General features: G+C 40.4%; 1 protein-coding gene across 1 annotated transcript in view; it reads right to left on the minus strand.

Moving 5' to 3' along the window:
• Positions 1-1,671: 1,671 nt before the first annotated feature.
• The window catches only part of shisa8b (shisa family member 8b), a 43,791-nt gene continuing 27,944 nt past the window's right edge, over positions 1,672-17,518 (minus strand). Inside the window, exons 4-5 of the mRNA XM_084938206.1 lie at positions 16,056-16,169; positions 1,672-4,115 (exon numbers count right to left, since the gene is read on the minus strand). Of these exons, the coding sequence (XP_084794332.1) occupies positions 3,568-4,115; positions 16,056-16,169 (662 nt within the window). The 3' untranslated portion in view covers positions 1,672-3,567. The remainder of the gene's footprint in view (positions 4,116-16,055; positions 16,170-17,518) is intronic.

The following is a 17,518-nucleotide window of genomic DNA, read 5'->3' on the forward strand; positions in this document are numbered from 1 at the left end:
AACCAAAAATGAATTATGATGCAAATGTCCAGCTTAACAGAACATTTTGGTGTCTTAAAAAAAATTCAAGCCTGTTCCATCAGGCAGCTGTTCCAGTGGAAAACAACTCCAAAACTTAGCAGACAGACAAATATAGGTGAGAGGAGAGAAAGTGTTAAACTTTACTTTGGGTAGAGGCCAAAACAAAATGTTCCTCTCGATCATTTGGAAGAGTTGTTAAAATTTTGGTCTGCTCAAAAGGGCAGAATAGGTCAGATTTTTTTGTTCACCTGTCTTCTTATGACATATTGTTAAGGTGCTGTGACCTCTTTGCCATACTCATATACGGATCCTTCATTTAGGAAAATATTAACCATATAACATTCTTATTGTTTAGTATCTTGATTTCATGTTTAAAATACCATACTGCAGAATTGCATTTGACCAACAGTGCATCTATGTGTTGCTGTAGAGCTATATTTGGGCAGTCTTTATTTAGCAGCTGTGTTGTTTTGCATGCGTTGGTCTTGACTCAATTTAACCTACAGCAACCTTTTTTCCTGCCTCTTAATTCAGCTGCTACATAATCAAAGGAAAGTTCCCCCCTCAGCTCTTTCAGCACAAATTCAATTCATGAACCTCATGGAACCATTTCTGGACACATGTGTCGTACATTGTACATCTCCTGAGGGTGTTCCAGTTGTACATCTTCACCAACAAGTGCAGTGGAAGCAATGCAAAAACTGTTGAATGTTTAAATCAACAGCCGCAACTCTGCACAGTGTCCTTTGCTGTCCAGGGTTCAGAGATGAAATGAGAAATGTCTAACGCTCCAGGGCTGGAAACGCCTCAGAAAACTTTCCCACAATGGCGCCTGTAGGTTAGAAATTACATACAGGCATCTGCACACTCTGAATTATGCCTCAGACAGTTCAATAGCAGGAGACCAGATCCACACTGACTCCTTCCCCCAAGGAAGGAAAACATGCAGCAGTGTGTGTTTGTTTTTTATTTTCCTGTTCTCTTTCCTCCTTTTCTCTCCTTTCTAAAGAGTTTGAGCCTCTGGCTCTTACGCTCTTCCTCTCTTTCCTTCTCTTCTTTTCTCTAGCTACGATGGAGGCTGATGGGACCTGACATGATGGTGGCATTGTCCTCACCGTCAGTTAATGTGACCCGCGGGGATGCTGTCCCCGTATGCTTGGCCTGATGGCGAAGAATGCAAAGCGCTTCATCTCAGAAAATTGGTGGGACAAGGAGAAAACAGCTGTGCATGGAGGTAGACTGAGAGCTGCAAAATAGAAGAGGTGTTTTTACAAGATAAACAGGAGGTAACTTGATGCACACAAAAGCTTGTGGGGCCTGAAAATTACCTGAACTTTTACCTCGATGATTGCACTGAATGGTTGATGATATCTATATAGATCACAATGAGAAAACTCTTTAACTAATATGAAAATGATTGCATCAGATTTTAATATCAGTATTTAGCCAGCTCCAATTGGATCACCATCAAAAGCACTTATTTTTAATTCATTTGTACACCAGCCCAAGATTTTTTAAACATGAACGCCAATGATTAACTCTCTTTTAAGAGCCGACCTCAAGTGGCCATTTGAGGAACTGCAGTTTCCAAAACTTCCTCATGGGCTTCATTATTAATGCTGCGTTCCATTTGCCTCAGATGTCAGAGTTCTCCCGAGTAGAGCACGTCCCTGTAGTAAATTAAGAAAAGCTATAAAAGCAAAAGCAAGCAAGTGGCAGAGCCATTTGTGTATCATTAGCATTAGCATTAGCATCATAATATAGATTTTACACATTTACATGCTCTGAAACCATCTTGGATTATGAAGTTGAGGTTGGTGATGCTATTCCATCTTTCTAAGGTGGAAATTTAACTTGGGTGGGAGAAAATTCCAATTAGGAACTCCTAAATTCCAACTTTTGACTTCAAATGGAACACACCATTAGCCACAGAGATTTTATACATTTGTTTAATCCAGATAAATACTGAAGTGTAGATGAAAAACATCAGTTTGATAATTTCCCAGCAAGAAATTGTTGTTATTGCTAAACTAGGCTAACTGTCTGCGTTAGTGTGCTTCATACCTGTGCTTCTCAGGAGAAGAAGCAAGGTGCAGTAGCTAGCACTGTCACCTCAAAGTAAAACAGCTCTTGGGTTTCTTTTGATAACATTAATTTCAAAAAAGTTTTCAAACTATTATCATTTACAATGAGTTCCTTTAAAGTGGAGGAGGTAGTGAGTAGGAGAACACAGAGTTCCCATTAAATGACATGAACACTTCCAATGTTCCTGAGGTCTAACATTTGCAGGTGAATGACAAAAAAAGAGTACACAGAAAGCTACATTTGAGTCAAAATAGCTGCATGCTAGCTGTGACTATTTCTTTGGAATGGAATTAGATTTTTTTTCTAGCTAAATTGGTAAATTGGTAGCCACATGTACTGATCACCTGCTTCACCCGTGCTCAGGTAGAATTATTTTGAATAATACAAACTGACTGTTTCTTTTTGCCTAATTTGACTCGAAGTATCAAGCCCTCTCCTCTAGAGTGTTCTTTTGTTCTGCCCATGTTTCTATATTACGGTGCCCCGCAAGGGACATGGGAGAAAAAAATTAAGATGAACTTTTGCAAGATCTCGCAAAAGTTTTACGAGATCTTGCAAAATAGACTGCATCCTTCGCAAGTCAAATTTGAAGGCCGAGTCGGTGTATCCTCTGTGACCCAACCTTCCCCAGAATTCATAGCACGGCCCAGCCAATTCGTTTCCAACAATGGCAGCAGCTAGTTAGTTTTAATATTACTCTTTCTGGGTCACAAAATAAACTTTTAAGATATTTTTAGGCGTGAATGTAGCTGTGTAAACTTCAAATATCTGCCCGGTTTATCAAGAGATCACATATTTGCAAAAGTTCTCCGGCGTTTTCGGAGACGTCTGTTACCCACCAGCTCGAAGCTAACGGGAGGTTGAGGCCCACTACAGCCGGGGGGAACACCGCACTCCCGGCACATCGTGCCTCGAACTCCCGGTCGGCTTCGAGCTGGCGGCCTCCGAAGGATGCGGCCAAAACATTTGCGAGATCTCGCAAAACTTTTGCGAGATCTCACAAATGTTCATCTTTATTTTTTTTCTCCCATGTCCCTTGCGGGGCTCCGTACCATATGGCCTGTACAACCGCAATTGAAGCACACTGTAGTGGAAAATCTTTAGTAGTTGGACATTTTTATAGCTTTGCAGCCTATTGAAGCCTGAGACTGGATTTGAGATATCCTTGGGTGAAATCTAAACATTTATTATACGAGACATTTGCCCAAGTGCGGTAATAACCTTTACCAACACAGTCCATTTTCTACAAAGTGGTGGTTCTACACTGTTTTCCTCCTGAACCTGACTGTTTCCTCTTATGAAAACACCCCTTTTCATTTTTTCGTGTCTTAAAAAAACTCCTTGTTTAATTAACCACATGTTGGACGAGCTGTCCCAAACTCTGGCCTTTTTGACTTACGCCAAAGCATTTTCGTTTTTGTGTTAAACATGGTGGAAGGCTGCACTCTGAGTTGCTGCCGCTCAGACAGTCACCTCATTTGCACTGTGGGTGGAGTAGCTCTTCTGTCTGGTGTGGTGGTAATAAGTGGGTTGAGATGGATGTTGTCCCTGGACATGTGGCCCCTGTCCTGCTCCCCCTCCAGTTCCTCCATACATCCCTCCATAGGGTTGAGTATAGAGATCTGGGACATTCTCTGTGCTCTGCTGCCTCCGGGTTGAGTAGTTGTGTCTCCGGGTGGAGCTGTGCAGAGAGGTGGAAGTATGCACTGGGGCGGAGGTCTGCCTGTGGACATGGCGGGCGTTTGGCTCCCATGCTTTGAAGGCCGAGCTGGAGAGAAACGGGTGTGTGGTTGTCTTAGAGAGGCGCGATTGCTCGAGGTGGCTGGGGGGGATGGAGATTGAAAGAGGGGAGTGGATGTCGTGGTGTGCTGGCAGGGGTTGGTGATGGATGTATGACTTCTCTTTAGGTGGAATGGGCACAGGCTGGAAGGCAGGTGGGGCTACAGGCTGGTAGTGGGAGAAATCCATGAGAGGGAAGCTCTTGTAGTAGCTCCGAGATGCAGTTTCAGCTGCAGAGAGACAGGGTGGAGACAGTCTGTGAGACAAAGACAACCATCACCGTAAAACCTTTAAATACCCGAGAAGTCTCCCCACCCTCCAGGCTTTCAGTTTGATGGGCATCGAGAAAGATCGGAGCTTTAGCCCAACATTAATCTTGTCGAATGACATTAGTTAGTTTCATGCCTGTTTTGCCCAGAGACTTACCTAAACTTCAGTCTATTCTGGCCTTGCATACTTATTTCATTTGCCCATTTAATGGAGGTTTCAGCTCGGGTTCAACATATCAAAGCATTGAACCCAAATCAAAGGTGAAACAGAGGTTGTTGATTGTCTTGCTTTTACTTTTGTCAGGAAATGTGCAACCAAATCCTGGCCCTGAACTGCAATATTCCCAGACTCCTTCTGATTTTAAAATAATGTCTGGTGTCAAATATATTCATCTTAATGTGCGCAGCCTGCTACCGAAGATGGACATGGTCAAAATTTGGGTTAAATCTACAGATGCAGATGTTGTTATAATTTCTGAAACTTGGTTAACTAAATCTATTACTAATGAAGACATTAACATATATGGGTACAATGTATATCGCACTGATAGGCCAAAAAAAGGAGGCGGTGTAGCTATTTATGTTAAATCAAGATTTAATGCTTCGATTGTTCTGTCCCAATCGATATGCAAACAAATGGAGTTTTTGGCCTTGAATGTAGATATTGCTAATACTCTTTCGATAACCATTGCTGGGTGTTACAGGCCCCCATCTGCTTCAAAAGAGGCATTATCTTCATTAAAGCATCTTTTGGCTAAATTAAATTACACTGAATTACTAATGGCTGGAGATTTGAACTGGGACTGGCTAAATGCAACTTCTGGTGAATTGAAAGAATTTTGCGATTCAATTAATCTTACCCAGCTAGTCTATCTTCCTACCAGGCCAAATCTTAAATGCCCTGAAAAGTCCACATTAATTGATTTGGTTTTAACAAATGTACCTCATAAATTCTCTTCGCTTGGTGTCTTCTGTAATGACCTAAGTGATCACTGTGTTGTTGCTGTTTGTAGAAATGCTAAAATTCCAAAATGTAAGCCACGCATAGTGTGTAAAAGGAATCTTAAACAATTTAATGAACAGGCTTTTCATCATGATTTGTCAGTAGTTGATTGGGAAAAAATCGGACTATTACCAGATGTAGAGCTAGCTTGGACATATTTTAAGGAAAGTTTTATGGAAATTGTTAATAAACATGCCCCCTTACGGAAAGTTAGAATTAAAGGTCGAGAAAATTCCTGGTTTTCGCAGACACTCGCAGTTAGCATACACAAGCGTAATAGAGCATGGGACAAGGTGAGACAAACAGATACTTCCACTGATTGGTCTGTTTTCAAACAGCTTAGAAATAAATGCACTTCTCTTATTAAAAAGGCCAAATCTGAATACTTTTTGTCTGTCACCACTGAGAACCTCAACGATCCACAGAAATTTTGGAAAGTAATCAAGTCTTTTTCTGCCAATAAAATGACTCAAACCTTTCCTAAATTTGTTGTAAGACTCAGTCTCAATTAATGATAAAACTGAAATTTTGAATTGCTTTAATGAGCACTTTTTATCAGTGGGTTCCCTGTTTGATTCTGCAGAAACTTTTTTTAACAAATTCTTGCCCAGAATTCCCTATGTTTTCTGGAGACCGTTTTAACTTTGTACCTTTTAGTGTTTATGAAGTGCATAAAGCTTTAAAGGCTTTGGATCACAGAAAACCTCCTGGTCCAGACTTGATGGAACCTTATTTTTTGAAGCTGGCAGCGGATTTTATTGCAGAACCACTCTCAATTCTATTTAATTTTTCAATTAAAACCAAAGAAATTCCATCGGTTTGGAAATCAGCTTTTGTTTTACTTTTATTGAAAGGAGGTGATCCATCGGTGTTGACTAATTATAGGCCAATATCAAATTTGTGTGTTTTATCCAAAATCCTGGAATCTCTAGTTTGTGACCAGCTGAAAGAGTTTTTGTACTCTAATGATATTGTCTCCAAATTTCAGTCAGGCTTCAGGAAAAAACACAGTACTAACACTGCCACTATGAAAGTGATAAATGATATTATTGTGGCACTTGATAAGAAATTGTACTGTGCGTCACTCTTTATTGACCTCTCAAAAGCTTTTGACACTGTTGATCATGCTGTCCTAAAAAACAGACTGCTCAGCCTTGGATTGTCAGAACATGCAATAGCGTGGTTCTCAAATTATCTGAATAATAGAACCCAGTGCATTAAACTTGAAGGTCTTTGGTCTAAATTTGTTGCTGTCCACAAGGGGGTGCCACAGGGCTCAGTTTTGGGTCCCCTTCTGTTCCTTTTATATATCAATGACTTGGGTCAAAATGTCTCAGACACAAATTTGCATTTTTATGCTGACGACACAGTTATTTACTGTTATGGATCATCTCTTGCTCAGGCCATTGAAACCCTACAGAAAGCCTTTGTTGCTTTCCAGCATTCACTTATCCAGCTAAAATTAGTTCTCAATGCTGACAAGACTAAGCTAATGTTGTTTTCTAAGTCAAAGAAGGTCCCGGAGCCTATTCCAGTGGTGTCCACCCTTGAAGGAAATGTCATAGAGATAGTTCATGAATATAAATACCTTGGTGTCTGGATTGATGACTCCTTCACCTTTAAACCACATATAGAGAGACTTGTAAAGAAACTGAGACTTAAACTTCGTTTTTTCTTCCGTAATAAACAGTGCTTTTCTTTTGCAGTAAAAAAACGTCTTGTCACTGCAACCTTTTTATCTGTGTTAGATTATGGTGACATTCTGTATATGAACGCTTCTTCTTCATGTCTTCTAATGTTGGACACGATGTATCATGCTTCCTTGAGGTTTATTACCAACTGTAGATATCTGACCCATCACTGTGACTTGTACTTAAGAGTAAAATGGCCTTCTTTGGCCATTAGAAGACAGGGGCATTGGTACACTTTTATTTACAAAGCTATGCTTGGATTGCTGCCTCCTTATATTTGTACTTTGGTCACAAGGACAAATAGTGGTTCTTACTCCTTGCGTTCAAATGATCAGCTGCTGCTGTCTGTTCCCCTTGTCCGCACAGAGTTGGGTAAGAAAGCCTTTGTCCACTCTGCGCCTTTTTCGTGGAACCTGTTACAGAAAGACTGGAAACTGACTGAACTGTTGTCTTTAAATGTTTTTAAAACTAAACTCAAAGGCCTACAGACTGCCTCAATAATGTGTAATTGTTTTGTGTAATTTTTTAACTTTGTTTGTTCGTATGTATTTGTTTGGAAATGTGCTGCCTCTTGGCCAGGACTCCCTTGAAAAAGAGGTTTTTGATCTCAACGGGACATTCCTGGTTAAATAAAGGTTAAATAAAAATAAAATAAAAAATATAAAGTTGCCAAAGAGGAAAAAATAAACACAAATGGCTATTATTACTCTACTCTTTTTAATTCTATTTTATTCCTTTAACCAATGGCAACGTGTGTGTAGACTGTGGGATTTATGTACCAAATTTGGGTACACTCATTTATAGTGTTAAATAAATATAGCTTTCTGCTCACTTCTTGCTCTGTCACAGTGCAGTGTTACAGTAGAAGTTAAAAAGTTGGGTCGGTAGCGCAAACATGCTATATTTGGCCTCTTTAAACTTGTTTACACTTTGAAATCATTTTCAATTTATCACAGTCTGATGCAGTTCTGAGTCACATGCAGAAGCAGGCTAAGAAATTAACTGTCAATTCACAAACACATGATCTGTCATCATAGGAGGAGGGCTCAAGTCTGAATCACAGTTAATCCATGATGCATTTCTGGCCTCCTGGCTCCAACCTGTCAGCAATGTCACTATTGTTTGAACCTCTGAATATATCAGAAAGCTTTTATGCAACTCCTGTAGGCAGAATTTAAAAAAATGATCTCCTCACAAATGGACCGTGTTAGCATGAAAATGCCCTTTTTTATATGCGTAAAAGTTTTTAAAAAGTACATTTAAAGGAGCGGAAAGGAGGGAGACAGAGGAAGGTGAAGAGAGGATCTGAAAAAGATCAAAGGGCAGGCTGGTTGTTTAAGTATTTCCAACTGGCATGCCCTTGAGGTGAGTGAATATTAGTGTTGTTAATCTTTTCTTGAGATACTGGAGGGCAGGAGGAGCAGGAGAAACTGAAGAGTGCAATGGAGATGATGGAGGTAAAGGTATGTGTGTCAGGAAGAGGGGACACAGCGATGGAGGTTTATAAATACCCTCGCCCTGAGTCTGACTCTGCTTGTGCATGTGTGTGCGCGTGTCATCGGCACACACATGCTAAACACTGCATAAACTAAACACTGAGGTTATCGCCGCTAGCTTCCTGGTTACATGAACAATAACCTTGTCTCTGAGTGTGCTTTCATTGTTTTTGCTGGAAAATCAGAGTACACCGACAAAGGTTGTTTCCGCTCTTTTCAAAAGCAAATGTATTTAATATCAACATGTCATTTTATTTTATTATTTCATAGAAAAAGCATAAAAAAAAACTTTGAGAACAAGTGAACTCCTATCATGATTCAGTCTGATATTTTGTTGAGCAGATGGTAACAGTTCCCTGCTTCTGTAATGGAAAACAAGCACAAGTAAAAATGTAATTACATTTGCCTTTAATCTTAACTGCGAATGTTAGCATATCCTGGCAACTAGCTTCTAGTGATGGGATTTCCGGCTCTTTTTAGAGATCCGGCTCTTTCGGTTCGGCTCACTAAAAAGAGCCGGCTCTTTCGGCTCCGAACCGGCTCTTCAGGTTGTTTTGTTGCTTTAATTAATTAATTTATTGTTAACAATAATATAAAATTATGCACAAAAGGAATTACTAACGTAAAAAAAAAAGTGGTTTTATTTATATATGTTTATATATAAATATATGCGGTGGCCCCTAGAGACAAAACACGTACAAACTCCAAAACACATTTCTAGCATGAACTGAACTTCCAAAGCAGAGCTACTAGATCACTTAAATTACACAATTGAAAGCATATGTGTGTTGTTTGTGTATTTATACACAAGCATTCATATATATTCAAATAATTTTAAAAAAAGTTCATTTACCTGTTACTACCACACACCAAATCCGGTCGTTGGTACTTGCTGGCTTGTGTAGCCACTAGGTAACAAAAGCCCAACACTGCTTTTATATACTTTTATTTATTCACTCCACATAAAATGTAATAAATAAATCATATAATACAAAAATCAACTATTCACATTTCAACTTTTAACTATTAAAATTTTCAGCCTTTTCCTTTTACAAATTTAAAGTGAAACAACACAAAACACTGCAAACCACAACACAATTAAATATAAATTAAAATATGAAAACAAAAAGAAGATGCACATTCTCTGTCATATGGACCTGCATGAATAAACTTTCTGAATCCTTTATCATCTGCAACCGAAAATAGTTGTGGATGATTACTATACCTTTATAATGTGACGTTGTTGTCCCTGGCTCTCTTTCTCTCTCTCTCCCTCTGGCTCTGTTCCTGTGCTACTGAGTGTAACTACCGCCCCTCCCCCCTCTGCCCAGCGTAAAGCACAACGCTCGCGTGCGGAGTGAAGCGGAAAAAAGTGCGAGAGAGAGGCTGAGAGAAAAAAAAAAAAAACACGTGACGGCTCGCGATAAGGAGCCGGCTCGCGTCGTTCACGTCAAAGACCCGGCTCTAAGAGCCATTTCGTTCGCGAACGACCCATCACTACTAGCTTCAGAGCGAGCTGAGGCATAAGGGGACTAAGGTGCCGTTTGGGGCCCTTATACCAGGAGGGGCCTCCAAGAGCACACGAGACAGGTGACAAATACATGTTTTGTGCTTGTGATATATCAGTAGTTATCATAGAAGAGAGAGCAAGTTATTTAGATAAATGCATTAACTAGGGGTGCAACAATACTCGTATCGATATTGAAGCGTTCGATACAGTGCTTTCGGTTCGGTACGCATATGTATCGAACAATACAAAATTTTTAATTTATTTTATCAACTTTTCTTCTGATGATGCTGTCTGTGTTGAGCGATCAGTGGATCTGCGCTCGACAGTGCAGCCTAGGCGGAGTAGTCGAACACAGATTCACTGACCGCCAGTGTTGGGTAAGTTACTTTAAAGTAGTAACTTAGTTACATTACTAGTTACTTCTATCAAAAGTAACTCAGTCACTTCAAGTTACTCGTTACTTTCAGAGTAACTAGTTACTAGGGAAAGTAACTTTGGTTTTACTCAGAATTCTCTTGTTAATGTGTTGCTTCCGTAACTGGATACCCAGCCAGACTGCCAGTCTTCTAGCTTGCCTACTTGCCACAAGTGCACTGTGCCACCTACCAACAGAAAGGAAAAAAATAATGTGCACACTTCCACGAGAGAAATCCCACGCCTGGACCGTCGTTGACCGCCGCCATGATTCTAGCCTGCTTTTTACATCCAACACAAAAACTGCAGTCGTGGTGCTTTCGATTGTACTCAGAACTCGGAAATTCTGCCTTCTGAATAGGAAGATGTAGGTAACACCAGACTGCAGATGAGCTGCTTACAGGGCTGGACTGGGACAAAAAAAAAATCGTCCCGGGGAATTTGACTAGAGACCGGCCCACCATTATAGGAAAAATAATAAAGCCTTTGAATGAAAACAAACGCTGTTGTGACAGTGATGTACACTGTTCTGATGGTATATATGCATTAATCTATCAATCGTTTGTTGTAAGACTCAGATAATTATTTTTTTAAAAGCGAGACATTTTAAATGAGAATAAGAAAGAAAAGTATTTCTTTGTGCCCACCTCTCCCTGTTAATGCCCTACCTGCCCCCCTGGCAACACTTTGCTAGACCCGCCCCTGCACAGTTACCACCTGTCAGCTAAGTAAAAAAAAAGGATCCTGGTGTTATTTGTCTCTCAGAAACAGTTCATAACTTTTTTTCAACTCATTCATGTCACCTAAAAGGTAAACCTGTTTCTCCATCACCTGTTCAGCTCTGATGATTCAGTAAGGACATCTCCTGGTTTCATCTTCATGTTTCCCTCTCACCACATATCCAAACCGACATCATGACCAGCAGCTTTACAGCTGTGGCTCCAGCAAACATCAGCTGATAGTAGAAAGTAATATTAAATAAATTCTAACAACAGCTGATCAAGCTTAAACGTGCTGCTGTTGTTTAGCGCGACATCCGCTGGTTTCCTCTTTCTGGCGCAAAGTAGGCGATAAATAAACAAGAGAGAAAAGCCGATCAGCTGATCATTGATCAGTTTCATGATTGAAGTAGAAACAGGAGAGGGAGGGGGAGAGAATGAGAGGAGAAGAGGCAGCTGTGCAGCGTAAACACAGAATAAATCCAGCTTTGTGTATTTTTCATTGTAGCTGAAGTCCGGGACAAAATGTTCCTTTTCACCTCAATACGAAACCCGTAATATTTTCTCTGAATACCAGACGATTCTGTTTTTTACGGGACAGTTGGCAACTCTAATAATTAACCTATGAACAAAATAAAGTTCAACATCAGTAACATAGCACCCACCCAGCTGTATAGAAACTCCGTCATGCTAGCTAGTACGCAGTACGAAAAAGTCAGCATAACGAAAATAAACTCCACCTAAACTTGATTTATATGTGACTCAGATACACTGCAGGTCATAACTTCTTACCTGAAGTTCAGTTCACCTGATACTCGGACTGGCGGCTGCTTCGGGTCTCTCCTCTTGGCCCCCTTTTCCTTCATCCACCTGCTGGCTTCCACCACTTGCTAATGTTATTGAATCTGTGGAAGCTCCGCGATAGCCACCACACGAAGTAACGAATAACGAGCCTATCTAAATCCCAGTAACGAGTAACGCGTTCCTGGTTTTGGCATAATAACTAGTTACCGTGCTCGTTACCACAATAATAACGTAGTTACTGTAACGCGTTACTTAATAACGCGTTAGTCCCAACACTGCTGACCGCAGGGCAAGCTAGCGAGACAGAAGTTAAGCTCTCCTTGCAACATGGCAAATTGAACCTCCCCCACCCTCATTCAGATCTGGCGTTTGGAACTATTTTGGTTTTCATGTGAAGTATGACCCTGAAGGTAAGTGCGTCATGGACAAAAGTAAAACAGTATGTTGGATGTGCCACGCAATGCTCAATTACATTGGTGGGAACTAGTGCGTTAGCGCAGTTAGCTCATTAACGTGTTGGCCGTCCAGCCCCACGCACGGGGCGATCCGCGGTAGCTCGTTAACGGAGATTTGCCGTGTTGTGGTGTTAAAGTCATTTCAACGAGATTAACGCTGACAGCACTAGTGGGAACACAACGAATATGACTGCACATTTACGCCGACATCATCCTAGTGCAAAGACAAGTGGAAGCAGACAAAAACAACACGCACGCATGCTACAAACTTTACCCGAGTCATTTAGACAGCCGTTAGCACATGATTCTCCTTATGGGGACCTAATATGTTTAATATGCTGCTGAGACTATAGCCCAGAAGAAGCGTATAGTATAGCTTTTATTTTGGAAAGAGCCATTTCTCTATAATAAACTCTCTTTTCCAAAGATGAGTGATTTCTCGATCAGATAGATTTATTTTTTTTATTATTTTGTTGTTTCAGCAGCATTAAATTTAAAAACTGTACTTTTGAGTTAAAATATATATTTATAATTTTAATAAATGACAAATTAAAAAGGCATGAACATTTTTTTTGTATCGAAAAAATATCGAACCGTGACACCAAAGTATCGAACCGAACCGTGAATTTTGTGTATCGTTGCACCCCTAGCGTTAACAGACTTAGTCAGCCACTATAAAGGTTGTGCTACATGCATAAGTAACAAATGAACAAGCATGTACAACAAGCATATAACGGCCCTAAAATAAATACGGCCCTGTCCCAACTTCTTTGAGAACTGTTGCTGTCATTAAATTCTAAAATGTGCTAATATTTATCTTAAAATGACATATTTTCTCAGTTTAAAAATTGTAATGTTTGATGTCTTCTACTATGAATAAATGTTGTCTCTGTTTTGCCTTCAGAACAGCCTGAATTCTTTATGTCATAGATTCAACAAGGTGCTGAAAACATTGCTCAGAGGTTTTGGTCTGGTGATAGTACCACCATACAGTTCATGTTCCACTGCATCCCTAATCTGGTGGCTATGGAGGCCATTTGTGAGCTTACTGTCATGTTCAAGAGACCATTTGAAATGACTTGAGCTTTGTGACATCATGTGTTATCCTATTGGAAGCAGCCATGAGAAGATGGACACTCTGCGGTCATTAAGGGATGGACGTAGTCAGCAACAATACTCGGATAGGCTTTCTTGTTTTAATGATGCGAAGATTAAGCACCATGGTATCACCCACACAATTTGCAGCCAGCAGAAGTTTGAACTGCTGAAATAAGGCAGGATGGATCCATCCTTTCATGTTGTTTCTAAAAAATTCTGACAGTACCATTCAAATGTTGCTGCAGAACGCAATTGCTTTGAAGATGAGGAGCAGGTCTGCAACCATTTGCGGTCTTCAAAGTGACTTTGGTGTCAAAATGGTGATAGAAAAGCAATAAGTCAGAGTCAGTCTGCTATGAGTTTCTGATTAAATGGGGTCAAGTGGGCGATTATGTCCAATTTATTTTTCTGAAAATGGTGCGATTAACTGTGATTAACTTAAATCAGAGAAAAATCACATTCAGTTACTTGCATTCAGAGTCCAGCAATAACTTCACAGATCTGAGGTTCCAACACAGCTGGTGTTGTAGTTGCTGCGGCACGACAATTTAACTGCAGATGACATAGGAACCCAGCAACCTTGCTTTTATGTAGGAATAGAACAATAATATAACCAGATGGCAGCTAGAATTCAGCTGCAGTTTTGTAATCAGAGATTTGCAGATGTGGAAAAAAGTGAGGTAAGGTGGTGCAACTAAAAAAAAGAGTCTATCATTAAAGCACTGTGTTCTTAGTCTGATATGATCTATTGGATCAGAATATCTCATTTTTTAACTGAAAACATTTTGTGCCAGTCTTGGTAACCGGGGATCAGTCCGCCAGGACCTCTGCTCCTGGCCGCCGCCCGGCTCACAATGCAGCCAACCCCTACGGTGCCTCCTGCGGGTGGTGGGCCTGCAGGAAGATGGGCCGATGTCCCTTTTTCAGGCTCTGCCCGGCCAGGCCCCATGGACTTAGGCCCAGCCACCAGACGCTCTGCAAACAGTCTTAGTTGATTAATGTGCCCATTTGTGATACTGAAAACTATTTTGACTCACAGGGAGGTAGTACACTTTAGCTTCAGACTACTTTCAACCTATCTTTTACAAATATAGGCTTCAGATTTTACGTGTTTTGATTTTGTATTTGAGGTCAATATAAAATTTAGACATTATACAGTAAGTTAAGAAACTGTATGTGCGCTATATTGCCAAAGTATTCACTTGTCTGCCTTAACACGCATATGAATTTGAGTGACATTCCATTCGTAATCCATAGGGTTTAATATGATGTATGCACACTCTTTGCAGCTACAACAACTGCAACTCTTCTGGGAATGTTTCCAGCAAGGTTTAGCAGTGTGTTTATGGGAATTTTTGATCATTCATCCAGAAACACATTTGTACGATGAGAAACTGATGTCGGACGAGAAGGTCTGGCTTGCAGTCTCCGCTCTAATTCATCCCAAAGGTGTTCTGTCTTGGTATGCTGACCCAAGCCTAACTCGTCCAAAATGTCTTTCCTCCTAAAAACAACCCCACACCGTAATCCCTCCTCCACCAAACGTTACACTTGACACAGTGCAGTTAGACAAGTCCCGTTCTCCTGCAAACTGCCAAACCTAGACTCATCCATTGGATTTCCAGACTGAGAAGTGTGATTTGTCACTCCAGTGACCATGTCTGCACTGCTCCTGAGTCCAGTAGTGGCGTGCTTTACACCACTGCATCCAATACTTGGCATTGCACTTGGTGACATAAGTTGCTCGGCCACAAAAACCTCTTCCATGAAGCTCTCAACGCACTGTTCTTGAGCTTGGCCACATGAAGTTTGGAGGACCTTGGCGACTGACTATGAAGAAAGTTGGTGACTTCTGCCCACTATACTCCTCAGCATTTGCTGACACTGCTCTGTGATTTTACATGGCCTGTCACTTTATGACTGAATTGCTGTCATTCACATTTGCTTCCACTTTATTATAATACCAATAACGATTTACTGTGGAATGTTTAGTAGCAAAGAAATGTCATGACTGGATATTATTAGCTGAAATCCTATCATGGTACCATGCGGGAACTCACTGACCTCCTGGGAGCGATCGATTACGTGTTCGTAGAAGCAGTCAGCATGCCTAGGTGATTGATTTTATACACCTGTGCCCATTCAAGTCATTGGAAGACCTGAATTCAATGATTTGAATGGAAGACTTTATACTTTTGGTTATAAAGTGAATCATGGAATAAAAAAATGTAAAGTACTGTGCAACTTTTTAGTGTACATGCAAGTAAGCTAGCTACACATTTTATCTTGAAATAAAAATCATCATATCTGTATTACCTGCACTCCATATATCATAGAGCTCTGTCCTTAGCAATGACTAGGTCTGTGGGGTCAGATCTTCCTAAAATATTCCTGTACAGTGAGGTTTCTTTGAATCAAATCACACAAAGGCCTTACTGCAATAGCTCATGCTTGTCTGCATGACGTGGTACCATGGGGAAGTAAATCTCCTGTGAAGTCCAGTTTACGTCAATCACTTAGTAACATTTAGATGATTAATGTTACTTGAATGGGAACATGGTGGGGGGCCTCTCTTTAAGATTAAATCTGCTTTCCACGAAGTAAAGAGACCCTTCATCATCTGACAGCTCCTGTACTCTTAACTTGTACTGTAAAGGTTGCAATGTCAGTTGAAATAAGCATCATTTAGCATGTATTTGTGTCAGACTTACCCACAGCTTTGAGGGAGGTGTATTTGTTCAGTCCCACTGTGCTGTGGTTGCTGTGAGGCTGTGGAAGCCCTTGTCCAAATGGTCCATAAGCAGAGTTATTCAGCTGGTACTGTTCTGGTAAGAGATAGACAAAGAGTCAGTTGTAAGTACATGCATGCTTTACCTTTAAAAACAGTCTCACAACATATTCCTGTCTCGTTCAGACAACTTCAGCTTTTTAGTGTTTTAAATTGATTGTAACTGTGCTGCAGTTACCAAATGCAGGCACTAAATACATTTACAAGTCATGGCTTTGGGCCATGTGACTTTTTTTAACTGTGAAGTACAAATTTGCCGGGAGCAAGAATGGCCGACGCATCCTTACAGTAGCCTGTCAACTTGAAGCACTGCCAGTGCAAAGTGCCTATACTGTAGCACAGTACATGCGGCAACTTCTTTATTATTTGCCCACAGATTTGTTTAATAGTAATATAAAGTGAAATAATAAAGGTCTGCGTGTGTTGCCTGAAGGTTTTTACAGTTTCAGTTCAGATTATACTAATATTTCTAAACCAACATAATGAATTGTGGCTATGGGACGCTCTATGGTCTGCAGCAGTATATACCTTTGCCTCACCAGAGGCAATATTGCATAAAAGACACTGTACAGACCCACTGCATGTTCATCCAGTAAGCACTTCATTAAAGATGTTATACCATAAATGATAAATTGATGCCAAAACAGCATTTTCAAGCTCTGGAAAGTTACTGTATTTTAAAATCTTTGATCATGAGAGTTGCAGGGTAGAAAGGAGAAATAGGAATGTGTCTTTGGATGTACTCATTTGATTGACCAACGGAGGGCCTTGCTGGATGATACTGCAGCCTAAGGGTTATGACACACCCAGCCAAAGCAACAGGCCACAGCATGCTGCTGGGCTGTCATTAATCGCTGATGAATGTAACTTCATAATGGAGAGATTTCACTCATTTAGAGGAGTTTATTATTGTTTTAGCCTCCAGCTTTTCTCACTTTTAACACATGGAATAGATTTCCAAGTAATTGCTTTTTTCCTTGTTATAAAAAGCATTTTTCCTTGTCCATTGTTGTATTTAATGTTAGATATCCACGCATCCATCCATCCATGCATCCATCCATCCATTTTTTTGGTTCTGTGTTATTGGGCAACAGTCTAAGCAACAATGTCCAGACCAGCATCTCCCTACGCATCTTCCTCTACCATTTCCATGGTGTTCCTAAGCCAGCGGTCCCCAACCTTTTTTGCGCCACGGACCGGTTTATGTCCGACAATATTTTAAAGGACCGGCCTTTAAGGTGTCGCAGATAAATACAACAAAATAAAACCAGTACTAGTACCCTCCCAAAAAAAGATTTATTCATAACGCACAGGAAACCGAGTTAACGATTAAAAAATAACGATAAAAAGCGATTAAAAACCCTGAAAACCATAAAACAGTGGTCT

The sequence above is a fragment of the Perissodus microlepis genome, chromosome 8, assembly GCF_051167445.1.
Source record: "Perissodus microlepis isolate ML-2025 ecotype Zambia chromosome 8, ASM5116744v1, whole genome shotgun sequence".
Lineage (NCBI taxonomy): Eukaryota > Metazoa > Chordata > Actinopteri > Cichliformes > Cichlidae > Perissodus > Perissodus microlepis.